A 27,284-nucleotide genomic window follows, 5' to 3' on the forward strand; every position below is an offset into this window, starting at 1 on the left:
TATTACTTTTATCCTGTTTAAATGAAAATCGGACACAGTTTTCACTTTACCCATTTTTCGGTAATACCCCCCCCCCCCCCCCCCCCCCCCCCCAGCTATTTTACCCACTTTTCGACTGACAACAAATCTTGCTAATTTTACCCATTTCTTGATTAATGCCCATCTCATATTAATTTTATCAAGTTTAAATGAAAATCGGTTGCCCTTTTAACTTCACCCGTTTTTTGAGTAACCCCCCCGCCCCCACTCACTTTATCCATTTTTCAACAATACCCTCCCCTTAGCCATTTTTCCCACTTTTTGACTAACATCCAATCTTACTAATTTTACCCATTTCTTGATTAATACCCACCCCATATTATTTTTATCAAGTTTAAATGAAAATCGGATGCCCTTTTCATTTTGTCCATTTTTCGAGACACCCCCCCCCCCCCCTTCTCAATTTAACCATTTTTCGGTAATACCCCCTCCTTAGCCATTTTACCCACTTTTCGACTGACAACAAATCTTGCTAATTTTACCCATTTCTCGATTAATGCCCACCCCATATTGATTTCATCAAGTTTAAATGAAAATCGGTTGCCCTTTTAACTTCACCCGTTTTTCGAGTAACCCCCCCCCACTCACTTTATCCATTTTTCAACAATACCCTCCCCTTAGCCATTTTACCCTCTTTTCGACTAACAACAAATCTTACTAATTTTACCCATTTCTCGATTAATACCCACCCAATATTACTTTTATCAAGTTTAAATGAAAATTGGACGCCCTTTTCATTTTGCCCATTGTTCAAGTAACACCCCCCTTTCTCATTTTTCGGTAATACCCCCCCCCCCCTTAGCCATTTTACCCACTTTTCGACTGACAACAAATCTTGCTAATTTTACCCATTTCTCGATTAATGCCCATCCCATATTGATTTCATCAAGTTTAAATGAAAATCGGTTGCCCTTTTAACTTCACTTGTTTTTCGAGTAACCCCCCCCCCCACTCACTTTATCCATTTTTCAACAATACCCTCCCCTTAGCAATTTTACCCATTTTTTACTGACACCCAATCTTACTAATTTTACCTATTTCTCGATTAATAACCACCCCATATTACTTCTATCAAGTTTAAATGAAAATCAGACACCATTTTCATTTTGCCCATTTTTTTAGTAACACCCCCCATTTCTCACTTTACCCATTATTCGGTAATACCCCCATTTTACCCACTTTTCAACTGATAACAAATCTTGCTAATTTTACCTATTTTTTTGATTAATGCCCATCCCATATTACTTTATCAAGTTTAAATGAAAATTGGACGCCCTTTTCATTTGCCCATAATATAACATCAAACTTAACTGACGTCTCCTTTATCCTGGCATTCATTGACTGTGATTCAAAGAAAGCTGTTTGCAAACACTAATTACATCCACATACTGATTCACATGGCATTGTGGAGGGCCTGTGCGTGGGACTTGAATAGACAAGACATGCAGATTTTCTACTGTCAAGACACTGACAGCCACAAACAGCCTGAAGGTATAACTACTGACCTTTTCATCTAAGAACTTTTCTTTTTTTCTGCCAGTGGGATTTAGAAATAAGTTATTTTAAATAACTTTCTCTGTTTATTTCCATATGCCTGGTTTTCACACATTATATTGTATTGATTTGCATGGAAAAAGTCACAAAAAGTTTATCTAACTTGCAATTAGGTCAGAAGGATTATTTTACAACACACTAAAGTTCTGGTAACACTTGGAGGCAGTTTCTTGTGTGATTCATCCAGTGAAGTTGGGTGCACATGTAAATAGACACACACCATGCAGCAACACTTAAGATTGTAAAGAAAGCTGTTTTGTGCAGTGGAAACTGGATTTCTCATTTTTACACCGGTACTGGTACCCAGGTTGAGGACTGTGTGTGTGTGTGTGTGTCACATGTGCATTTGTGTCTGCAGATTTTCAATAAAGGATCAATGCAGCCCTGTTGATCTAATCTGGTTAATATGTCCCTCAGGAACAAAGACCCAGCTTTTAACAATATTATGAACTGTAGCCTGTGCCAAAGTATCACTACTATTTAATCACCAATGAAGACAGATCCAAGATAGTGGATGATGACATGGAAGCAAGATCTAATTTCCCTGTTCCTTAGTCAGCTAGTTTGAGTCGAGAAAGGCTAAAAGGGGTCTCAATGAGGACACTCTTTTCCCTTGGTTTTAATTGGAATAAAATGACAACAGTTTCATCCACTAACCTTCCGGTGATTGAACCTTCAGAAAAGTGATTTTGTTGAAGTCCTCTTCCCTGTCATACTCTACTTACCCTGCGCCCTGCTGACAATATGAAAGGTAATCGATTAGATACAGCTAAGCCAAGCAATGATCCACCAGTGCCCCCATCAGAGACCACGAGGAATTACAGTACATCAGATGTGAGGCCGTGATGCAGTGCTTTAAATGTGTTGGGAATCATTTTGGGGGGCAACAGTGAGACATAAAACAAAGACAAAGCAGCAAGTGTCATATTTATCTGCAGATTATTTTCTTCATTAATTGTTTAGTAGAAGCAGAGTAGGGATTTGTGGCACAACTTCACCTACTACTTCCAAGGTAGTATAGAGTAGGGAAAAGATCTGAAGAGGTAAAAACTCCAGCAACATGCATTACAATGATCTGTAATGGGTTGTATGACGTATGAGGATCCTGAAAGAGGCCACAAGCTGAAAAGCCTCATTCATATCACTGTGTTGTTCTTTACAGTACAAATGTTGCTGGAGTTTTGACCTCTTTTATTAATTGTTCAGCCAATAAAACATCAGAAAACAGTGGAAAACCCATATCACAAATTCCTAGACCCCAAGGTGATGTTACAAATGTCTTGTTTTGTCTGACCAACAGACTAAAACCCAACAATATTCAATTTACTTTATGTAAGACAAGCAAAAGCAGTAAATTCTCGTATTTGTGATGCTGGAACCATCACATTTTTGGCATTTATGCTTGACAAATGATTAATCAAAATAGTCGTGATTAATTTTCATGCTTCATTAGCACTTAAATATCATTTTGAATGTCAACATCCACTCAAACACAGGACAGTTCCTTGTTTTCACTAATGTCACCATTAACGGATAGGTTCACAGTTTTTAAAATCTGTCTTAAAGCAGTCAAGTGCCCAAATGAACACTGAAAGAGGTTTTCCTCGCTGTAATCATTGCTCCTGTTCGTACTGACTATTAAGATCCCCTTCAAATGTGCTTTCAGTGTAAGTGATGGGGGCCGAAATCCACAGTGTGTCCACAGTCATTTTGTGCAAAATGCATTTAAGAAAGTTTATCTAAAGCTTGTAAGAAGAGGCTTCAAAAGTCTGATTTAGTCATATCAATTGGATATCTGCCCCATTTACAGTCTTTTTAGTAAACAACTCTTTCTGTGTTTCCCTGTTGACTTGCAGTGGAAGTATAGTAACAACAAGAGGGACTTCAGCACTAAAAACACTAACGTTGAAAGATATCTACTTGGTTTGACTGCTTTGGACAGCTGGTATTAGGTTCAGACAAACTTTAAAATACACTTTGGCACAGAGGGACTGCTACGGAGTTTGGCCCATCACTTACATTACATTTGTGTTATGAAGGGATCTTCTAATGGCCAGCATGAACAGGAGGAACGATTACAGTAAGAAAACCCTATTTCAATGTTCATTTGGACACCTGACTACTGTTTTAAGACAGATTTGTAAAATTGTTAACGAATCTTTAAGTCACAATGCATTGGCCAGTACAAGTATGCACAACACAGAACATAAACACACACACACACAAAATAAGACCACACTAATCGAGAAGTGGAGTTTTAAAATGTTTATTAAAAAAATAGAAAAACTTAGATTTAAAAAAAAACAAGGAATATATCTATATGTCAGTCATTTACACATAACAATCCATCCTTAATTACACAGATATGAGCTGGGGATTTGGTTTGTGGCAAAAGAGTAACAATGGACCAATTATCCTCTAGATAGCTTAATGAAAGGTCATGCTGAAAACAAGGGGATAACGTTAACAGTATGATGTTGACTCCATCATCTTGGTCCACAGGGTTTTGTAATAACTGTAGACTCTTGTGGTTTTGTTACTCAACTCCTGCAATGGTAAATGTGAGATATCCCAAACTCAAGTCCTCTTATGGATTGCTGCGTAAATAATGTAGCTTTGAAACCTTGTCTTGGGAATAATGACTTTACATATCAAAGAGAAATAAAGGATATGGACTCTCACACCAAGAACCAAGAACATGGATAGAAACCTGAAAGACATGATGACATGATGCTAATAACCAACTGCAGTAGGAGTCTACTCCTGGAGCATACACCTGGAAGCGGCATGGAAAAAAAGTAAAAGTAAAAGCCAAGTAAAACTGGCAGTGCTTTCAGACACATATACAGAAAGCTCTGGCTACGTACAGGAAAAAGGGAAAATTTGGTCGTTTAAGAAGGCAGTCAACCTGTTGCTTTAACAGAATCATCGATATAAGGCAGAAAACAAGCACTTTGCTGGTAATAAGTAGCACCAACCATTTTTGAAATGACATGACAAAAAGCAAAAAGGGTGAATTTCTCCAATGTAGCCTATAAGAAAATACACCCCAAAATAACTAACTAAACTAAACTAAAACTATTGAAAAGAGTGATATGTTTAAAATGAGAACTAGTGGTGGAAAAATATTTGTACAGGTGGTCAGCAAAATTTCAAGTGATCATAATGCGATGGTAAATTAAACATGAGTAAAATGTTGGCATAATGGGATTTTTGGCACATTTCTCATGTTGCTATACCATAGCTCCCCCTTCAGTTGGAAAGCTGTACACACACACATACAAACATTCCTTCAAGGCCCTTAAAAATCCATCTATTGCACAGGTCAATGTAGTCTAAAAAAAAAAAAAAAAAAAGCTAACTTATAGTGGGGAAAACCCCTGAAATAAAACTAAAATGTGAAATAAATTAAATAAAAGCAAGTAATTATTGCACATAAATGCAACAAACGTAAAATAAGGTGGCAATGTTTACAGTACAAAACATAATAGTGCCAATGTGAACGAAAAAAATCCCTCAGTGACAAAAACAAAGAGAACAATAGAGAATAAACACACAAAAAAATAAACACTTGGTACATTCAAACAAGTCATCACAGTTTAAGCACTTGAGACAAGGTCCGTTTTGTGCCATCACACCAAAAACATCAAGTCAGCGTTGCGCTGCATAGGTAGAAAGGTAGTGCTTCGCTTCAGTCCAGAGTACAATTGGTTGATTATAGTTCAAGCTGTAAGAGCTCTGAATCAAGAGCGTAGCTAATGGAGTTGCATCCAGAAGACCAAATGAGCCGTAAAACCTGATCAAAAAGGCCCGACAGGAGTCAAAACTTCAAAAGAGACCAGGTAGGGTTTGATGAACCAGTTCAGTACTATGGCACATGACGTTGCTTGCTGAGATGGGGGGGAAAAAAAAAAAAAAAAAAAAAAAAATCAATACCTGACCGAGCTCTTCAGCCAACCAGCTATAGTCTTTAGCTGTGGGAAAGTGACACTGGAGAGAAGAGCCAGTCCGGGAATCCTAAGTCAACTCAAGTCTGTGCTGGTGTGCATCAAATTAGAGGAAGGACTTCAGACAACAATCAGACTGATGTGACAATATAAGCACAGTTTAGACTTGAGGCCCATCACAGTCAGTCTCTCTTCACCTGCAAGACTTTCGTAGCATCACTTAGTGCTTTCACAAAGCTAGCAGAGATTGATCTTTCGTCACCTTGAACAACTTGAGATGACTTGAATTGACTTGGGACTTCCAGGATGATGAAGGTTGGTTTCTGAGAATCTCCAACAAAAAACACTTTTAATGAATTGTTCATGGCACTGAAGACGCATGAGGGGCTGAGTGAGGCCTTCAAAAACAGCTTCAGTTTTTCATCTACTCTGGTTAAGAGCAGGAAGATTGTCCCTCTTTTTGCGTCGCCAGGTGTTACGGCTGTACTGCTGTTGGTTCCTGAAACCCGGTGCTGTGTTGTGACCCTGGGGAACAAACCGCCGCTGAGGACTGAAGTTACCTTGAGAGTGATTTTGACCTCGGAGGCTACCGCCTTGGTTGTGCTTGAAGCCAAATCTGTGTGGCTCAAATGAGCCATGGGAATCAGATCTCATGGCGTACGTGTGGCTCTGCTGCCCTCCTACCTGAGGGTGGTGGAGTTGGTGGAGGGGGCTGGGTAGAGGGCTCGAGGAGTTAGTGTGCTGGGAGACAGCTTGTGATGTCTGACGGTGCACAACGCTGATGGAAGGCAGATTCTCGTGGTAGAACTGGCAATTGGAGAGAGAGGGAAGAGGCATCTGGACCCAGAAAAAAAAAGCAGAATATAGAATGAGGATTCTGTCAAGAGTGAGTTTTTTTTACATTGTTGAAAAACTATACCTCCCTGTCAAGTTTTTGTTTGAAAATTCAGGACAAAAAGAGAAATGAAATAGTTTCCAGGCCCACATTAAATTACATTATCTAGTTTTAGGACAGAAAATAAAAAACTGTAGTGGGTTCATGGGTTTTACACAGTCTGACCGCAGAAACATTAGTAAAAGGTTCATGTTTCTCTGCAACCTATAAAAAGGAAAAAACAAATAAATAAATGAAACCGACCTGAGATGTGGTGTGGATAAAGCCTGCTGGATGTGTGGCCCTAAGGTCAGTAGCCATCTGCATCATTGCATGGACTGAGGCCAGGGTAAAGGGGTGTAGAGGGATTGCACCATTACTGCTTGGGGGAGAATCAGACTCCTGGAAAAAAAAAACAAAAAAACAAAACAGACATACACACAGATTAACAAAGTTGCACAGAATGGAAAAAGATAAATGGACAAATAATGGCAGAGGGTATCACAGTTGATATGATCACATTATTCTGAGTGATCTTTGTGAATGCATGAAAACAAATTCATTGCACAGGTAGTGATCCGAGACAATGTCGTTACACTAGTTGTAGTGAAACAATGATTCCCTGATCTAGTCAATATGTGAATAGACAAAACATCCTTTGGCCTTACTATGTCACTTCCGGAGGAGGAGGAGGAGAGTGAGCATGGAGAGGATGATGATGAATGGTGTTGAGGGCTGCCGAGGAAGACTGGAGAAGGTGAGGGGGAGTCAGCACTGAGGGGGGAGGAAGTGTCTCTCTGATCCTCCACAGAAACCAGCATCAGCCTTGCAAGGTCCTGCTCACAGGTCTCTACATCTAGAACCAAACAGAATGAGAAAAAGGTTTGAATTGACTTCTGAATTGATTCTTAAAAAAAAAAAAAAAAAGATGGAAAATCCTTTTGTCACTTTTCTGGAACCATTACAACATACAACTCTGTTCTAAGTGCAAACAATATTTTTAGGCCTATTTAAGGCTATGTGAGCACTGATTTAGTGTTTTAAGAAGCTAAAAAATAAATATCAGATTAGGAGTTTGTATTGGCAGATACTTTAATGTTTTGGATCACAGGCAAAACATTAAAAAAAAACAAAAAAATCAAGATATCCCCACACAAGTCAAATTAAAATGTCTCTCATACACTAAACACACAATATGCATAATGACATTACCATGGTTCTCCAGCTTGGCGTACTGCTTGGCTCCCCATTTCCTGATTGTCCAGTCCCTGTAGGCCAACACCTCGGGGCTAACCTTGATGATGCGTCCTAAAGTACTGCAACACAGAGAGGTAGGCATTGTACATAATTCCTTCTGGACAAACAAGGAGTAAGCTCAAATTGCCTCCACAAATGTGTACAATTTTACACTTGTGTTGTGCTATAATTAGTTGCGGAAAACAGCAGCAAGATACCAACCTGTCATATTCTTTGTTGGGGTAAGCACGTGCTAGAGGAGACACACCATGACTCAGCACCATGTAGGCGAAGTCAAACACCTGCTTGACTTTCAGGACACCATATGAACTCCTGCCCACATCGTTCCCTGTGGAGATCACCAAGTGAAAAACGACATACGGAGATTACAGACTAGTGTACACTGCTGGATTATGCTACAATCTGGATATGAACGCCATCTGAAATCTGTTATAAGTAGGATTAAAATCACCAAGACTTCACTCATAAAGAGTACAAATAAAAAAGAAGTATGAAGTAAGAAGGTTATGGGTTAATTTCTCCATTCACTTATCAATTCAAATACCAGTCTGACCTGGCTGAATTGGATCCTCTATGCAGAGCATGGAGGGCCTGTTCCCATTGCCCATGGCTTTGAGCATTTCCTCCTTGGACAAGTAGGCTCCTCCATCCTTCACCAGGATGCCGGTCTTCATGTAGTTGAAATCACGGCCATACAGCTCAAAGAACTCAATCAGTAGGATGCCCAGGTTGATGTTGGCACGTCGTGTGTCGATGCGAGGGTGTAACTATGATCGGCAGACCAGGGAGAACTCATTAGCTACACTTTTACCTACAGACAGATCTGCTTCTATGTGCACTCCATAATTACTCACATTCTAATATTATACCACTGAACTCACTGACCTTTAACAGTGTTGGATACACTGGTAGGTATTTAACATTAATTATCATTTATTCAGAGACTGAAAAGTTATATGAAGACTGATTTATACTGCTCTATAAAATTTAAATGAACTTGAAATTAACATAATTCTGCATTCACTTATCAAGACCAGCACAAAATCCATAGTCAGATTTACAAGATTATGGACATCATAGTCCCACTTATTTTTTGCACAAACAACAACTTTTAGGTAAGAGCGTGTAAGAATGTCAAAGTGGAGAGCTTTTTAAGTTTAGTGGAAAACTGCTGCTGATTTGACAAAAATTTATGAAATGACATTTATAGCATCTTGAATAGACAAGAAAGGAATGATTGTAGATGTGTTTGCACACTCTCGAGTTGATTGCTATGATAATGATCATGCATACGCATGTACCTGCAGAAAGCTGATGGCCATTAATATGAGGCTGTAAGAGCTGATGCCTCCAGTGAAGACTTCATTCAGATCCCTCTGGAGTAGGAACTGCTTCAGAACGAAGATCAGGGGTGGCAGAACAGTGTATTTCTACAAGACATGAGGACAAAACATTCAGAGACAACCAAAAAAAGGGCCACATTTGTGTTGTCCATTTAAGGAGGCAAGTATTGAGTGCTTACCTTAAGGTAGCTCTTGATGAACTGTGCTGCTTTGACAGCAGTCTCTACATTGAAGCTTATGTCCACTTTCACCTCTGTTTCATGATCGGTAAGCTTGATGATTGGCACCTGAGAACAAAGAGTCAAACTGGAATCAATCCAAAAGGTATTCGTGATGAACCAACAGACAGGTATTTTATTAAGTTAGTGTTTAAAACCTAATATTAGTTGTTAACTTAACTGTGCGGATCACAAAAGTAAAAAGACTCTCAGCTACTGCTGACTTACTGTAGCTTTGTCGAGGACCTTGATGGGATATGGGCCAGACACATTGTGTCTCTTTAGGGCTTGTTCCAGTTCCTGCAGTGGGGGATGGTCCCACTTTCCAAACACCACCAGGTCAATGTCACTAGGAACAAAAACACAGAGTATATTTTTTTATGCCTCAGGAAAGTTTATTGGTCCATCTCAAGGATTCTGTCAACACACAGAGTAAATAACAGCGTGTACTGACACACAGCTCACCAATAACCCTACATTATGGCCTCATTTTTTGTGTTAAATCGATTCAGGGTCTTGGGAAAGTACACAATCCTGTTTTATAAACAGATCTGTGAGTATACTGGGAGGCAGTGACACGAAGATTTGGGGGGAAGAGTTTATGCAAGCACATAGTGACAAATTGACAGATGAAGACTTTTACAGGAACAACAGATCAAAACAATGCAGCGTAGCAACATTTTTTTTTCTTCCTCAACTGAACCAAAATGTTCCTGATCACCTCTTGATTCACAAGTTACTCCAAAAGACCTGCTCCTGATCCATAATTCATACGTTGTTGATCAGTGAGTGAGTGATGAGTGAGTTTTAAATGAATTCAGTGGTGCAATGTCAGGAAAGAAAGTGGGGGAAAAAAAAAAAAAAAAAATCATGACTACTGCCTTTTTCCCCCACTCCAAGCTATTGTTGATAAAACCAACATTCATTTGTTGAAAAGCATGTAATTACTATTGTTTATTTGCATATCAAATATGTTGAAATGTTACATTTTTTCCAAATATAGTTAAGATCTATAACCCCTCATGAGAACAAGTCCCTCAGAAACATACTCTATAATAAACACCATAAAAACTTATGACAAAAATAAAAATTTAAAAAAAGGAGTGAAAACCTACATTTCCAGCAATGCGGTTGTAGTTATGCTACTGAACAGAAACTCTCAATACTGTAAAGTAGCATATAACTGTAGCTCTCTGAAAAAAAATAACATAAATATACCCTCTCAAAAATAGCCTCCCACTTCCTAAAAACTAGCGTGGTGAGACATTTAAAAAAAGACTTTTTAAAGAAGGTCTAGACTGTACAAGAAAGGCATAAAAACTAAAGTTACCTTGTTGGAAGATAGAGTCCTGTGCTGAAGCTGCCAAATATCTCCACCTATAGACAACAACAAAAATTAGTTAAAAAACCCATCTGATTCAAGTTGTGAAGTATCATATAACCCAATCAACCCCATGGGTGAATGACCTTAATGTGTGTAGGCAGTGTGGACTCTTAAATGGCTTTAAGAGCAGTTTAGCTTAACTGTTTTTTTTTTTTTCATTTGTTTCACTTCTTATTCACATTTTCGATTAAAACAGCAATAAAAAATAAGATTCAAGAAGGTTCGAGAAAGATGTAGTGTCACTGCTCGTACTGCCTGGTGTGTGTCTGTGTTTGCTCATAAAGCAACAAGTAAGGATAGAATAAAGCAGCTAAACACATTATTTTCATGCTTTTATGCAAGTGTATGCGCTGTACATAAAAATGGGACTTGCATGATAAGATATTTATTTTGAATAAATACGTCTAAAATTGTACTTGTGGTTACTACAATGCCAAAAGCAGCTCGCTTTTGGGCACTGTTTCTACAAGTATTTTTCTTTATTTAGTCAGAAATTATTACTGACGCAGTCTTATGTTCACTTTACTGGTGTGGAACCTTATTCTCTGTAGGCCACCGCTACAAAAATTAAATATTTGTAGTCTGCCACAGCTTGGAAGAGAAACACAAAATGGTCTTTAGAAAAAAAATTCTTAGCGAGGCCCAGTGGGATTTCTATGGGCCCGGATTATATCAAAATGTTTATAATGTTAATCAGAAAATGGTTATAATGTTAAACAGAAAATTTATTCCAAAGTACACTCAGTACGTCTAACATTCTGCTGGCAGTATACAATGGAAATTCACTAATAAAGTTACTTTGGGAATGCAAGTGACATGAATAATGAGACTGCCGACTGCCTACAACATGGCCAAACAGGATATGTAAGTGCAGTAAACCTCCAGACACACAGGCTGCAGAGTATATAAGACAATAACATTGATTTACACCGCGCATAACAGCTTTTTAAAGTCATTTACAAAAGCAATAAACAAAAGCCAACACGATGAATAAAATGTCATATTAAAAACCAAAGTTACACAATGATAAAACCAGTTCATCAATTAGAATATTCTAATAGTTAGTAAAACTTACTGAGAAATCCTACAGTAAAAATGCATTCTGGTGAAAGTGTAAGTCATGGGTAGGGGCTGAGGCAGTAGAAGCAGGTCACTTACACTATTGGTCCACTGTGGTTACTGAGGGGTTAAAAGGTCTGATACACACCAGGTAGCACAAGCAAAACTGTATTTTTAAACTGCTGGGACTGTTGGTTTTGAGTGGATATATACACAGTAGTGGCTCAGTGTGTTTACAGACAGAGGAGAACAACATACTGAAGGATTTACAAAATGTATAAGTTTAAAAAAAAGCAAATGACAGTGTACCAGTCTGTTTAACTGTTTCAGTTTCATCATGTTAAAAGTCTTTTGGAAAGCTATACTTGCTCAAAGAAAAACTAAGCTTTATTCAAAGGAGATTTTGAGATTTCCAATACTACAGCAGGAACCTGCATGAGAAAACTCATTCTAAAACTGCCTTACATACAATGGTTTCATGTTGCAAGTGCAGTACTATAGATATACTGAGGCAACCTGATTGGCTAAATCTGATGGCGGCTCCCACAGGCAGGAACCATAGTTTGAGTTACTTCTCCGAGTCTGGGCACGGGCACACAGCTTTCCTACTAACACTCACCCGTGCTGTGGGCCACAAGTCCTTGATGACATTTTCTATTCGGTTCACAACATCTCTTCTCATGGCCTCCTCCTCTGGTCGTGGTGACATGAAGTTGAAAAAGTCCACTATCTCTTCATGAAGACTGACAGAGGGAAAAAAGGACACCTGGGATCATGGACTGAGGATGGAGGATTATATAGGACTATATGGTATTAGAAATGGGCCTACTGAAGCCTAAACTCCATGTCACACAAAAACTAAAGTAAACTACAGTATTTAAAGTGCAGGAAAGAAATGTGTCAGAATAGTTTTGTGCATTTAATAAGTTTCATGAAAAGTTAAGACATTAACTTAGTAGTGTTAAACATCTGACTATGAGTTATACACACAGATTACATTCAAGGGTTTTGTTGAAGGGTTCATGCAGTTTTAACTGTTGGATGGGATTTGTTAAAAACTAGATGCACATTTATATGATACTGTGCAGAGACACACACACACACAATGTAAATGTAAGGGCCCTAAGATAACAATGACTGAAATACTGCACATAAAGCACTCTTTCTTGGGTGACCACCTGGAATTCCTTAAAGAAACACACTTTGAGGAGCCTTACATGACTGTCAAAAAAAAAAAAAAAAAATCTCCTTATATCTCCTTACCCATTTATACCCGGGCTGTATCGCCTGGTTTTCCACAGACTGCAGGAGGAGTCTACATAGTGTCCGTTGCAGCCGTAGGACAGGGCCGGGTTGATGCCATGGAAAGTGTTGGCTCTGTTCAGATGCCTTCTGCGGCCGGATGAATGTGACTGATAATGGTGGTGCTTGTTCCCACGCTGATTTTTCATCCCACTGGGGGTGTGGCCGCCAGATTGTTGCATGCTGCGACAGTGTTGCTGCTGAACAGTGTGAAACGGCGGAGGGGGGTGTTTCTGTCTAAGATTGTTCTCGTTCAACTCATGCTCGCCGTAGTGTAGGAACCGGCTGGCCTCTTCTGCGACGTTCAAATTGTCGATCTGCAGAGAGGAGCCGGAAGGCGAGGAGCTCTCGGCCTCCGAGTCCAGAGAGGAGGAGGACGGCGACAACGAGCCCTTCCTCCGGACACTCCCCCTGTCTCCGCCGCCGTCTCGCTCCGGCAGCTTCCCGAACATAACCCCCGGCGGCGGCGCTACGTTTCTGCAACACTCGCCGTTTGAGTCCTTGGAGTTTGCGTTTTGCGTCGTAAAGTTGCCTTGGTGGTGAAGGTTGTCGATGCCGGAGTTTGCTCCAAATCCCTGAGAGGTTTCCCAAATGTGCATCCACAGGGAATTTGCAGGTCCCTTCTGCTCCGGCTGGATCCAAGCGGTCCTGGGATCCATTGGACTCGAGTTTACCGAGAGCCTCTCCACAGGAAAATAGCGAGCTAACTGACAAGTTAAAATACTTTGCACTCAAGGAAACAAATAAATCCTACCGCGCTGATTTACTTGCTGTCCTCGAATTGCTTCATGCTCGGAAAGTGGTTAGGTTTTACAAGCGATTTGCACAGCTCCACTCCATAGATGTACTCCCCATGTAAGCCAGCCAATATGGCGCACCCAGCAGCACGGAGCAGCATCTGCGCATGTGCGAGGGATTTAAATCTTTGAACACACCCCTCAGGACGGAGGTGCGTCAAGTTAACTGCACGATGCACACACCGGACGTTACGCACAACAAGGACTACGTTACATATTCTCTCCTGTATCTGCATTGCATTTTTACACGAACCTTTTCTCACTAAAGATAAGATACTAAAAATGTGACATTTTTAGATTGAGTACTGTATAAGTAGTACACATATCTGTATAAAAAACTAAAACATATTTCAAAAATAATCCGTAAAGGGACTGATTGATAATTGATTATATGGATTGTTTTTATTATATATATAATTTCACTTTTCAGCAGTGGTGGAAAGTAACTAAGTACATGTACTCAAGTACTGTACTGAAGTACAGTTTTGATGTACTTGTACTTTACTTGAGTATTTTCATTTTCTGCTGCTTTATGATTTCACTCCACTACATTTCAGAGGGAAATATTGTATTTTCTACTCCACTACATTTATTTGACAGCTTTAGTTATTCTTTAGATGGAGATTTGACACAATGGATAATATAACAGGCTTTTAAAATACAACACATCATTAGAGATGAAATCAGTGGTTTCAAACCTTTTTTGCTTTTGAGGTCTTACAAAAAGCAGTGTGTAGTTGGGGTCACATTTCAGATATGAGTTGGTAACAGCTCCACCAAATAGTGATTTTTCCTCTAAACTTCTCACATGGTTTTATTTCACTAAATGTTCAAATAATCCAATATTTCACCAAAATCAAAGATTGGAAAAAAAGGTCAAAAAACTGAAAACAGATTTGCGCATCAGAACTTTGTTTTTTCCTCTTTTCTCTCCCATTAATCATCTCACTAAACTAGCTAACTATATAAAGTAGTTCAAACTAGTTCGACCTCCAGCAGCTACAACAGTAACATGCTGCATACACACTGATGCTTCAGTATTAATAATCTAATGATGTCATGTATAATAATATATCAGAGGGACCAAACCATTACTTTTACTGCAATACTTTAACTACATCAAGCTGATAATACTTATGTACCTTTGTTTAAATCGGATTTTTCATGCAGCACTTGTTCTTGTAATGGAGTATTTTTATGTTGCTGTGTTAGTACATTTACTGCTTTTTGGTGATGTCATCTTTAAATGTTTTCTGTTGGCATGAACAAGTGTTGGCTTTTACTTTGAAGGCTAAGCCGGATACAGAAGCTCTTGTGTGTTTGACTTCTTGACACTGGTCCGACTTGGCAGGGTGAAACGTGATTGTAGTAGTAATTTAGTTGGATCTTATTGCCGCGGACTCTATCACTAATATTTAATGTGGTTATATTAATCTTGTGGTGAGTAACACGGAGGTCTAATGTTCAAACACCTACCACTAAACAGCGTTGTATTTTGTCAGAATTTGAATGCCTGATTCTCATGGAGCTGACAGATGCATATTAGGTCTGTATACTCAGTTCTTCACCCCAGACTGGCAATTTCATGGCTATATAATATATTGCATTGAGGCAGATGAGGAGAGACTGCACCAAAACAGCCATGATTTGGTTCAATATGTATAATTTTTAATTTGAAAAATTAAATAACCTCTGAAACTCAAACTGTACAAACATTTACTGTGGCATTCTTATTTTGCAAACACGGACAACTCATATTTACAAAAAGTGAATAAGGTAACATTTACAGCAGCACCACAGCTAAACCAGAACACACATGTACATGTTTTACAATATTTTAGAGCATTACCTGAGTACAGCATAATGGCAGTGGGTCAGGATATTTATTACAGGGTGTGGACAGTTAAAAGTTTTAGGAGACCAAATTCTCATGCCTTAAAGAATAAAAACTGAGGAAACATTTGATACAAATTAGAATGAACATACATGACATTTACATGTTCAATATAGAGTAGAAGTGCACATGAAAAACAAAAAGGCAACAGTTTAAGGAGTCTGAAACTGTCTTTGACCCATCAGTGTTCTCAAATTATGGCCAAATGGTAAACAGCTTGTATATAATATGAATTTTTAGGTAGATTTACATTAACATTTACAGTGACATTCATTTAGTCTTTAAAACAGCTACAGACTGGAATCTTGACGTCCATATGTATGTGTTCGGCATGTGCGTCTCTCTCAGCTCTTGACCTGTCTGCAGACAGAAGCTAACTGGTTAATGCAGCTGGTGACAGCAGATGGGACGCTCTGAGACGTTTCTTCTCTCCACCCTGCAAGTGCGTTCAGTGCTTGTTTGGGGTTGCAGGGAGACAGTTCATAGATGCAGTACACGGCTGCTAACTGGACCTCCCATGGCACTCCTGGAGAGAAAAGACATGGTAAGATTAGAATTCTTAGTCATAAAGAACATCCACTTGCTGGCTGGCATTGTTTCTTTCAATACACTAGGATAATCATCATTCAGTGCATCTGACACAATGAGGGCAACACGGAAATTAACATGCCAACAAAGAAGTATTGGAATATGTTTTTTTACAGAGAAGCAAGCACTTGTGCGCCCACATATGAAAAAGATAAATATCAGATTTGTGCTTTGAAACAAAATAACAGGCATGTGTGGGGGAAATTGGCAGCGCTTTAAGCACACAATAGAGGCTGTGTATCAGTTACAGCGAAACAGAATCTTTGCGTATTCAGTGTGGTTTCTCACGTTTCATACCTTCACTCTGTCCGTGTCTACCGAATGTGTTGATGACGTTGGCAACAGTTACCACAGAGGAAAAACACCTCTCTTTGATTCCCAGTTGACCAAGACGTCCTATTTGAAAACAGGAAAGACAATGACATGCTCAACTGTCCTCTGGTGATTATTTAATTTCATATTAGTCAAGTTATGGTTGACACCCAAGTAAATAAATAAAACAACTGACCTATGAGCCGGAGGACGGTGGCGACAGTCACATCAGAGACGGGGGCTTGTTGGTCTCTTGACTGCGTCACCCATGCGTTCATTAATGGCCACAACTCTTTGCTGTCAGGGCAAAAAATTAGCACAGGTTCACAGGATGCTTGCTTTAAAAATAGCATTAAAAAAAAAACGGGTTACAAAATTTTGAGTCATTAAGAACTTATGGCTGAGGTCAGAAAACATAACATACCCTAGCAAATTTTCATAGGTCCACTTCCATGTCTTTTGTGTACAGAGGAGGTGCAGTGTGAAGACATGTTCCCAAGCTTCAGTCCCAAGGTCATCCCCATACCGACTGTGTTTTGTGAAAGACAGCCCTGACCCTGACCGGATCTTAGACATTGTTCTGGAGATCAGCTGGTCGATGTCACAGGGAGGGTTCTGCCAAGATACAGGGAGATTACATTTTAGAGGGTGCACTCTAGTTAGTCTGATGACACAACAGGAAAAACAGACAAGAGATTATGTGATAATGAACTGACTCTAAACTAAGGTCACACAGGTTAGATATTGCTCAGTTAAAAAAAAAAACCCTTGCAAATATCTAAAATTCCACAGAAATCAATAAAACGCCCAGGTTTTCACAACAACGTGTAACTGCACAGCTTAAATGTGGAAATATAGTTATACAATATATAAACAAAGACATTGAAATTTAAGGTAAGATCGGAAAACAGATGTTCCAACAAGTTTGATATCAGGAAAATAATATAAACATGATAAAGGCAGAAGCTCTAACTCTAAAAAATACTTCACCTTCTCCCAACCGAGGAACGCTGAAAGGCAGCTGAAGAGATCTTCCTGAGCTTTCTGTTTGGTAGCAGCATGTACTGCCTGGCACAGAGAACTTCTGCTGGAGAGCACAGTGGGCCATGTTGTCACCATAAACAAAATCAGTTTAGCACAATCTGGGAAATCTGTGGCGGGAATAGGGACACAATAGAAAAGAAAAGGCATTAATCAAACTGATGAAAAAAACGAATACATTGTGCTTCTAGGTGCACTAAACCCAGTTTAAGAGAAAGGGCTTAATTAGCCACAATAAATTAAAACAGGGTGTGTGAGGGCTTTAAGAAATACAGTATGATGTTCATTGCTAACCTTCTGCAAGAATGCTGTAAGCCAGGACATGAGCCTTCTCCCAGTCTTTGTTCTGTCGACAGATCCCTGTGTAGACTCTACAGAGGGCCTGCATGTAGTTTTGGCTGAGGTCTCTTTTCTCTGCTTTTAGCTTGTTCAGGATGGCCAAAGTCATATCATCTGCCTTGATCTGGAGAGAAAAGACAGAAAACATGCACAGAATTTCAGTTCACATGGACACAGCCTTTTGAAAACAAAACACGAGCCAAGTGCAGTGATTTGTTTACATATATTCTTTTTTTGTCATGAGGCCACGCATGAAACACTTGCTTGCTATATTTGAACCAGTGAGGTTACATTCACATCTGTACTTCCTCCTGAACCTACTTCCTGTGCTGACCTCTGTTACCACAGAGGAGTATTGTGTTCACTTCTGCAACAACCAAAGTACTGCGTACCAAAGTACTGGAAATGCGCAAAGTCTGTCAATGAGAATACATTTTTTTAACTAGTAAAGTGTTGTTGCAATACAGTGTAAGCCTGATGAATGTTTTTTTCCTAATAGATCTCGTTTCTCCTTGAGATCTAGAGATAATGCATCTAGGAAACACATGGCATGAACATTTTCCAGAAATTTTGATTGCTGGTGAATATTAAAATGATCCTTACCATTATGATTAAATAAGAATAAATGGAAATCAGTAGCAAAGGAGTTTTGTTTAAGCTAGCAACCAATGTCTTACAGTTCCATTCCTCTTAATAATGGGATATGTTCATGACAAACATGTATAGAGCTCAAGATATTTCACTCCTTCAGTTTGATTCAGTTATGCAGATGTAAATAATGTCACGAGAAATCGGGTGTATATAAAAATCTGTAGTACTGATTGCACAGGATAAGAATCTAATTGTTTTGTAGTTTTATACAGTAGGTACAAGAAGATGCTGAGTGTTACTGTTATGAGCAGTAACTCATACTATAAAAAAAAAAAAATTACAAAGTGTTCTAATAAAGTCAGATGGTGAATTAAATACAATAAACCAGCATACTAACCACGCTGCTTTGACAAATCTCAGAGATGACCTCCTTCTCCTCATCTCTTAAGACAGGCTTTTTGGGCAGGTTCCCGACATACAGGTGGCTCTGGATCACAGGCAACAGATCAAAGACCTGGTTTTCAATTTTCTTTAAAAAACCGACTATTAGATTTTGCTCTGTGGGTTCTCCACCTTCCATGGATGGACAAGTTGTCTCATTTTTGAGCAGTCCGAGCCTCAAAGTCTGGGGTGAGGCGGTCTCATCTCCGCTGTTTGAAGAGGAGGAAGGCACCTGCTTGCGGCTGACAACAGGAGAGCAGTTATCCAGCCTGAGACATTTGCTGTTTTTCAGTTGAGGCAAACTGACGGCATGTCTTTTTTCTCCTCTCGTCTCAGTCTTGGTGAAGGCCGTTGAAGCGGAATTGATAGTTTTAAAACCGGACATCTGGCTGTCGGTTGCTGTAGTTAATGTCCCGCTCTCTGAAGAACAAATGCTGAGACTGACGTTTCCTCTGAGAATGCTCAGAGTTCGGGCGCGGGCAGAAAGCTCTGGGTACATGGTGTCAAGTATCCTCATGGAGTTTTCCTGAGACGGACTGGAGGCAGAGGAAGGGGAGGAATTTATTGCTGTCAGAGGCAGGCGACCTGGGACCGGCACGGCGTGTTTCGGGGTGGCAGAGCCGAACTGAAGGGGTGATGAGGGGACTCCGCTTGGAGGGAGTGGACTGTTGAGGGTTGAGGAACTCACTTGCTGACTGTTGGGTGTTGAGTGGGTCTGGACAGGAGTGGTAGGAGAAGCCAATCTGTCCATGGGAGAGGGAAATAAAAGCTTCCCAATAGCCTGCCTTGGATTGATCGTTTTGCCCTGCTTTGGAGGTGTGCTCAGAGGGGTTAGGAGAGGAGGGAGTGGAGGGCCCATTTCAGATCGAAGTTGGCCTATGGAATCTGATGGTTTAGCTGTTTCTGCAGATGCCACTGGGCCAGCTGGGGAGACTCCTTCTTTGATCATATGGCTTTGTTTTTCAAGCCCTTCCGTAAATGACTCCAAACATTTATCTTGTCCATTTGTGGTAGCAGCGCTCTGTTTTAACGAGGTGGTATGACTAACAGTTTGTCCAACAGAAGATTTGTTCACTGTCTTGTCACTTGCATCTATTTTGTCCTGAGGCAACTCTTTGAAAATAGCCTTTTCTACAACACTATCTTCTTCTAAAGTGTGAACAGGCTGTGGAGTTTTTTGGTTTGTTGAAAGGTGTTCACCGTTTATGTCAACTTTTTCTGGGTTTGGGTGAATTTCCAAAGCCTGCAGGTTGACAGTGGGTAACAAACATGATGGACTCAACTGCCTGCATAGAGAATGTACGTTTTCTTCCAAAGATTCACAGTTAACAGTCTTTGTGTCAGAAGGAGAAGGCCCATGATCAGCTATTATTTCACTGCTCAATGTCTCTGTGTGAACATCCTTTATTAAAGATGTCTCATCATTTACATGACCAGAATCCTGGTCAGCATGGGCCTCATGCACATCATCCTTCCTCAACACTGGAGATTTATGAGGTGATAGAGGTCTGATGCCACCATTTGAATCTGAGGGAGGAGCGGTTACATTGACTGCATCAGTTCTTTGTGCTTCATTCTGATTTTCCTCCCTGACAGCATTTATGGATGCATCATTTTCATTTCTCTCTTCAAGTTTCTTATCGGAGATACTACTGATGTTGTCACTGCTTGACAAACAGGCAGATATTTCCGAGTCCTCAACAAGAGACCCTTGCTTCTCCTGGGGCCTCAAGTCTGTGGCATCATGACTTCCCAGTTCTAAACCACTTGAGTCCTGGTTAGTTTTTCCTTGTTCTGAGCCATTTTCATTATTTGTAACCTCGCTGTCCTGTACAGAGCCAGTGAGTTTTGAGGAAGTAACTGGCTGCACATCTAATGCATCTTCAGCGACTTCAGTGTTATGACTTGTTCTGGGTGATTCTCCTCCATCAGGGGTGATTATTTTGGCACCAGTGACATCACCAGAGGTTGTGTCTACATCTGTTGTTGCAATACTTGCCGACTGATCTTTGCTCGTCTCTCCCTGAGCGTGTTCCAGCAATACTTTTTCTGAATCTTCATTGGTGCTACTACTGGGATGCACACTGCAGCTTGGCTCCCGCGCTCCAGCACTTAATGAGGTAACCTCAACCAAAATTGCTATGTCTGATGTGGAAGAAGATGATGATGATGATGTGGATACTAATTGCACAGTTGCTGGCTCCTTCTCAGTCTGCATGTCTTTTTGAAGATGCATTTCTTCACCATCTGTACAGTGTACTTTGTCCTTCATTAAGTTGTTATCAGCATCAGTAATGACACTCAACTCATTTTTTCTCAAGTCTTTGGAGTCATTTTCATTGGAACTCTGTTCCATTCCCTGTGTTGTGACCACTGGCGATACATTTTCCTTTGCTGGCAATGAGGAAGATTTTAGGCAATGGCTTGATGTTGTGATGAGTAAGGACTCCTCTTGTTGGGGAGGAAGAGAGTCAGCAGAAGGTTTGGAAGGGGTTTCCTTTTCCCTATCCTCTGTCTCCATAGACTCCATCCCTGGGTCCTGAAAGAAATGACAAAACAAGCATGTCATTTGTGAAAACTCCTGACTACCATGGCATGACAATAACCAGGCGAGCAAAACCTGTGCTTTACTAAAATTACTAAAAAAGGCCAACTCTGTAACAGTGACTTGAGCAAATAGTTGACACTAATACACATTCAATTTTCATCATATTTGAATTCTTACCAAATCTGGTAGTGGTGATATGCATGGAAGAATTGGCTTGAACAATTTCATTATCTCCTCAAGAGGTATGTCGGGGCTGTCCATGCCGGTAGATGACTCCTCAGTTTTGTGTTGCTTGGATAATCGCTTGCCCTTTGTAGGAGTGTCTGTTTGCTTCTTGCCACTTGTTAACGGTGGAGATGCTTGGTGCTTGATGGTTTTCTGCGCACGAGGAGAGGATTTTAACTGTGTATAAGTGGCTTTAGTCTGTATCTGGCAATTTTGGGATTCACTCCTCCTGTGAGACGCAGACTGAGGTGAGTCAGTCAGATGAGAGCGTCTGTTTCGTGGAGAGGACATAACTTCCTTGGAATTGGAGCTGGACTCTGAAATGGTGAAAGAAATACAAACAAAATTTAAAAATCTGAAGTAAAAGATTTCATTAAAAGGTGCAACTGAGCTGACTGGCTTCATGATGCCTCACCAGGTATGTGCAAAAGGTTTGCTAACTGCTGCTGTTGAGGTTCCACACACGCCCACAAATTCTCCAGCAGATTCCGGAACTTTTCTGAAAAAGATGCACAAACACATACGATGTAAAAATAAAAATTACAAGAATCTGCTATAATGGTTAATGCATGTGATAAGCTCATCAAATTAATTTGATGCATAACAAGTGAAACCAACTGCACACCTTTGTCAACTTTAGGCTCTTCAGGTGCTCTTGCTTGAGTCGATGTGCTCCGATGTTCTGCGTAGACACAATTCAGATTTTGTTTGCACCTTTTCATTCTAATCTAACATTCATTGTAACACTGTACTTGTAAATTCCACTTTATATTTTTCTTACCTTTATTCCTTTCTCTCTCCAGTTTCATCAGCCTTACCTGCAGTTGAAAATAAAATTTAAATCTGTTCTGAAGACAACAATTTCATTTCTGATCTAACATTTCACTTCACTGGGTAAAACGGATTTTTCCTCACATGGTTAGGTGTTCATAAAAACTGCCAAACAAGCTTATTCTGAACCAGTTCAATAGTAGATAAAAAAAACATTTCCTCCAATTCGCCCTTCATAAATGTCAGTACTGTACCTGCAGGTCATCAATGTTTCTCTCCAGCAGGGTCTTCTCTTTGGTCAGTTGGGATATTTGATGATTCTGTTTGGAGACTGATTCTGAAATAAGAAAAAAAAAAGTGATATGTGTAGCTGAACCAATGAACAACAGTTTTCATATAAACACAAATTCATCCAAACATACTTTTTTTTTTAATACTGTGTAAAATCCAGTTTTAAATACAAACCTTCAAGCTGTCTCACTTTATTTGCAAGGTTGTCCTTTCTGTTGATGAGAAAAAGACATAGAGCCATTTAACATACTTTGTTTAAAATGCCCCCCCCCCATACAGACCATGACTTAATTAAATAAAAAAATAAAAAAATAAATTCTAAGAAAGGGAAAGACAATCATTAATATATAATTTAAACATCATTATCACATCTCTAATACAAGTAAAAGTTCTTACATGCTTGTTGTCTTGGCATTCTCCTCTATCAATTTTTCAACTTGATTTGCTTGTGCCTCAGATTTCCTCAAGGAAGTCTGACGAGGGAAGGAGACAAATGTACATTTTAGCAGATGTACATGAAGTTTCTGAGAGCATCAGTAAAAACCTAAATAACTCAAGTGTATTAGAGGACTTTTTTTTTTTTTGCTTACCTGTGTTTTTAGCAAATCATTTTCTACTACGGCCTTTTCCCTCTTCAGCTGTGCACTTTCAAGTGACTGTGTTTCCATCAGTTCTAAAAGTGTGAACGACAGTTTAGCAAAAAAATCAGAAGTGCATTTAATACATTTTTAAACTAAATATTAATTACAAATAATGCAACTTTGAAAGTTACAGCATGTGACTGCAATGTACCTTTCACATCCTTTAGCTGGTCCTCAAGCTTCTTTTTCCTAAGGGATAAGAAACATAATAGTTGACATTTTACCATAACAATATTATCATTACATGTGTGACATAATTATTATTGGAATGATCATTTACTCTGCCATTGTCTTGCAGTTCTCCTGCTTCATTTTTTCCATCTCTACAGACATCTGTCCATAGTCCTTAAGTGCACTCTATAAAAAAGTAAATAAAAAACAAAGTCTAAATATCAGCATGAAACTTATACAAATATTAAGGGACAGATACATTATTACCACCAGGAGGAATATCCTCTGAATAGGATTCTACAGAGAGAGGGTATACCTTCTTTTCTTCAAGTTCGGCTTGCAAAGATTCATAATCCGCTGTCTTTTTCTCCAGAGTAACCAAATGGATCTGCAGCTCTTCCAGCTGTTGTTGAAGCCTGATTGTGTCACTGCATGAGACATGTCAACAGCACATACATATGTTAAACCAGTGGCATGCAACACTACAAGATGCATCAGAATGTATTCTGTATGCTCTGATTCCTTATGTTTTCATAAAGCAACTGTGTCCTGACAGACATCTGTGCACTAATATTGTTGGTGATACTTAAATACAATATCACTAGACTATGTTTCAGCATAATAGTATTTATTTAAACTCATGCTCAGAGCACTTATGAAGGTATCTACAGGGAAAAACAATTAACTGAGACCTTTAACGAATATTAGTAATATATTTTCACTCTTCTTTCAAAAGATAAAGTCAATATGCTGTGTTAAAATATTTGTAGGAATATTTCCTCACATACAAACAGCATAATCAGAGTGTGTTTACTTACTTAGTTAGTGATGCCATTATGAAAATGTACGTAGAAAATATGAACTATCTTACTCATATCTTTAAGGCTTTTGAACCAATCAAGGAAAACAATAACCAACCACTACGGACACACTTTTAGATTGCAGCAACGTTAGCTACCTACGGCTAATTATCATACAATAGCCTTGATATCATTGCGTGACCATATTCAGTAAAGAATTAAAATCAGATGGTAAAAGAGTTCTAACTCGTGTTTATCCAGTTGAGTCACTTGATTATTATTGCTGACTAAATAACTACCGATACCTGCTCCGAGCTGCGCAGAAATCTTAGTGCAAATCAAAAATACTGTGTTTGTTTTCAATAGACAAACTAATGCTAGTGTCCAACTGAAGTTTCTCTATGTTGAAACGTGTCACCATGGCAACCAACATCAGTTAATACTCACTCTGAAACCGTTATCTTCTGTTTCAGAGCCAGAAATGACGACACATATTCGGTCAGGCTCTGTAATCGGAGGGGGCGAAAAGAAACAAAACAAAAACAAATCAGGTACATTCATAACCACGAACACGTTCATTTAGCCGCTAAGACAAAAAAACAAACAGGAAGCGTGTCACAAACACACAGACTTTACGTTCACTGTACAAACACGAAACTTTTAAATGGACATAATCAGGTGATCAGACCTGGTGCAAAACACAGCAGTTCTGACAGTTTCCAACCGTGGCGTCCGCGCCAACTGCGACCGTTTTGGACTGGTTGTCTCCTGGCATCATGGTAAGACAAATTCCACTGAAACTCTTAGAGCCGTTATGCTAAACTACTTAAAATGACGACCATGTCTCGGTGACAGAAATTCCACACAGGTTCAAAACAACTTCACATTTTCGCGTCTCCCACGTTGACCAAGGACCCAAAGTCAAGACCCAAGAAGGAGGAGCTTCGTGAAATGCCGGTTAAACGGAATATTCACATTTCGCGTTACGTCGTTAGCAGATTCAAATTCTGGCACACATTTATTTGAATATGAGTAAGGCCGGTGTACAGGGACATATTACACTTTCTGTCGACCGAATTACGATGTTTGCGGTCATTTGGATTTTTGTTCAGGCAGTTCATTATGACATACGGGGGGCGTAACTGACACAAATGAGCTAACGTTACAGCAGCATGATGCATGCATGGTACCGGCCAGTAGAGGCAGTATAGACTGAATATCCTATGTAAATTGACCTGTATAGTTTACCGAGAGCCAAATGTCGGTCTTTTGTGGTTTTCTGTGCTGTGTTTCCCAAATGTTACAGTCCCGAACGAGTCGGCAGACCCCAGTGAGTTAGATACATCTCACTAAGTGTATAATTAGTGAGCTAACGTTGGACATTCCTCAACAATGTAGAAGTACTCATTAGTTCTGCGTGTAATTGTCTATATAGTAGTAGGATTTTTCGAAAAGAGACAGCCTCCCTGGTGGTCTAGTGGTTAGGATTCGGCGCTCTCACCGCCGCGGCCCGGGTTCGATTCCCGGTCAGGGAACTAGCCTTTTCTTGAGGCGTAATAGAGACTCTACTGCCATAGAACAAAATGATCTGAATCCTGAAACTACAGTCGTTACAGTAGTATAGTGGTCGAAGTTAAGTGGCGCAGTTTAACATTTCCAAATGCTAAATGTCGGAATACATAAAGGAAGCGATATCCCAACAACCTTAACTGTTCCACATCTCCAAATGACACAGTTTTTTTTGACCCGAACTTGTTTGAATTGGAATCAAGTGGTTTACGTTTATTTTTGTGCTGCAGTGTGCTTTGGATTTATATATATGGTCAGCAGAGGGTGCTGTTGCACAGATAACGTTTCTGCCACACTGTCTCTCTCTATCTCTGTTGGTCTCTCAATCTATCAATCAATCTATCTGTCTCTCTCTGTCTTGCACACACACACACACACACACACACACACACACACACACACACACACACACACACACACACACACACACACACAAACATATCCTGTATAACTATTCTACTGGAGTACCAGAATGATTGGCTGAAATTCCGTCTTTCCAATGGGTTCACCATTAGACATGCAAATATTTGGATGGTCCAGTTACAAAAGAGTCCAAAGAGTCCCAGTTTAAACTGTAAAACAGACATGAAGTTTAAGTGCATTTGTATGCCCTCCCAGCAGGAGATAACCATGCAGACCCTCATTATTATGGTCCTGTTTGAGTTGGTCTTTGCCCTCAGTCCAACTGTGTCGCTGTGCTAAACTGATTTGGCTCACAATGTTACTCAATGTAACCTAAGATGAGGCAAAGAATTGTAACTGATTGCTCATAAGTGCAATTTAAAACCCACTGGATAAGTTCAAGAATTTATTTTACATTCCTTTTCAAATTGACCCTATGTACACCATTTTCTACCAAAATTTTAAAAAAGCTTTTGAAGTAAATGGAGATGCACTTTGGAGACGGGTGTCCCAGTTTGTTGTGCTCCACAATGGTCCTTATTGCTGTGGCAGCAGGTTGTCTCCAGCCTGGTAATTCCAATAGCTGAGAGGAAGCAACTAAATGTGATGGGATTGCTGTAGGTGCATCCTGATGGAAAGATAATAACCCTGTAACTTCAGATGAACCTTCTGAGTGTAGCCTCCAGGCTAAAGAGCCAACTCTCTCCACACAGATGCAGTCAGAGATAGCATAGTTTCTTTAAAGTGGAAAGGGGGTGTTGTGCATGCTTTCTCTCTTCCTGTCTGTCTCTGACAGATAATCTCCTGTTACTTTACATGGGTTAGGTAACACTTTAGATGTTGCCAGATTTGTTTCAATCAACTCTTTCTATCTACAGGAAGCCTT

At 39.7% G+C, this 27,284-nt stretch overlaps 2 protein-coding genes and 1 non-coding gene across 4 annotated transcripts; 1 reads left to right on the top strand and 2 right to left on the bottom strand.

The window, feature by feature from the left end:
• Positions 1-3,843: 3,843 nt before the first annotated feature.
• Positions 3,844-14,110, bottom strand: LOC122987899 (terminal nucleotidyltransferase 4A-like). Its single transcript, XM_044359937.1, has 12 exons — positions 12,939-14,110; positions 12,295-12,418; positions 10,563-10,609; positions 9,461-9,581; positions 9,194-9,301; positions 8,973-9,101; positions 8,225-8,438; positions 7,873-7,999; positions 7,627-7,730; positions 7,083-7,270; positions 6,679-6,816; positions 3,844-6,377 (listed from the first exon to the last, which is right to left on the bottom strand). The coding sequence occupies exons 1-12, from the start codon at positions 13,634-13,636 to the stop codon at positions 5,961-5,963; spliced, it is 2,415 nt and encodes an 804-aa protein (XP_044215872.1). The 5' UTR covers positions 13,637-14,110; the 3' UTR covers positions 3,844-5,960.
• A 1,310-nt stretch (positions 14,111-15,420) lies between these two features.
• Positions 15,421-25,376, bottom strand: ice1 (KIAA0947-like (H. sapiens)). 2 transcript variants are annotated; one of them, XM_044359660.1, is made up of 20 exons: positions 25,116-25,376; positions 24,875-24,933; positions 23,944-24,055; positions 23,737-23,813; positions 23,608-23,645; positions 23,406-23,488; positions 23,212-23,288; positions 22,990-23,027; positions 22,779-22,861; positions 22,535-22,571; positions 22,379-22,435; positions 22,169-22,252; positions 21,706-22,070; positions 18,937-21,519; positions 17,904-18,072; positions 17,559-17,719; positions 16,993-17,183; positions 16,765-16,865; positions 16,554-16,652; positions 15,421-16,194 (listed from the first exon to the last, which is right to left on the bottom strand). In XM_044359660.1, exons 1-20 carry the CDS (start codon positions 25,203-25,205, stop codon positions 16,013-16,015), a joined length of 4,686 nt encoding a protein of 1,561 aa, XP_044215595.1. In that variant the 5' UTR covers positions 25,206-25,376; the 3' UTR covers positions 15,421-16,012. The 2 variants fall into 2 exon arrangements, with proteins under 2 accessions (XP_044215595.1, XP_044215596.1); XM_044359661.1 differs by lacking the exons at positions 24,875-24,933; positions 25,116-25,376 and adding an exon at positions 24,733-24,837.
• Positions 25,377-25,890: 514 nt separating this feature from the next.
• trnae-cuc lies at positions 25,891-25,962 on the top strand. Its single transcript has one exon. It is a non-coding gene; the product is annotated as a tRNA-Glu (tRNA).
• Positions 25,963-27,284: the final 1,322 nt, after the last annotated feature.

The sequence above is a fragment of the Thunnus albacares genome, chromosome 8, assembly GCF_914725855.1.
Source record: "Thunnus albacares chromosome 8, fThuAlb1.1, whole genome shotgun sequence".
Taxonomy (NCBI): domain Eukaryota; kingdom Metazoa; phylum Chordata; class Actinopteri; order Scombriformes; family Scombridae; genus Thunnus; species Thunnus albacares.

Coding starts and splice junctions, on each gene's coding strand:
- LOC122987899 (XM_044359937.1), bottom strand. CDS start 13,636: ATGGATCCCAGGACCGCTTGGATCCAGCCGGAGCAGAAGGGACCTGCA. Junction 12,419..12,938: donor TACAGCCCGGGTATAAATGG/GTAAGGAGATAT, acceptor TCCCTCTGTCAG/TCTTCATGAAGAGATAGTGG. Junction 9,102..9,193: donor TCATCAAGAGCTACCTTAAG/GTAAGCACTCAA, acceptor CATGTCTTGTAG/AAATACACTGTTCTGCCACC.
- ice1 (XM_044359660.1), bottom strand. CDS start 25,205: ATGATGCCAGGAGACAACCAGTCCAAAACGGTCGCAGTTGGCGCGGAC. Junction 24,934..25,115: donor ACTGCTGTGTTTTGCACCAG/GTCTGATCACCT, acceptor CTCCGATTACAG/AGCCTGACCGAATATGTGTC. Junction 23,646..23,736: donor AACTGCAAGACAATGGCAGA/GTAAATGATCAT, acceptor CTTATCCCTTAG/GAAAAAGAAGCTTGAGGACC.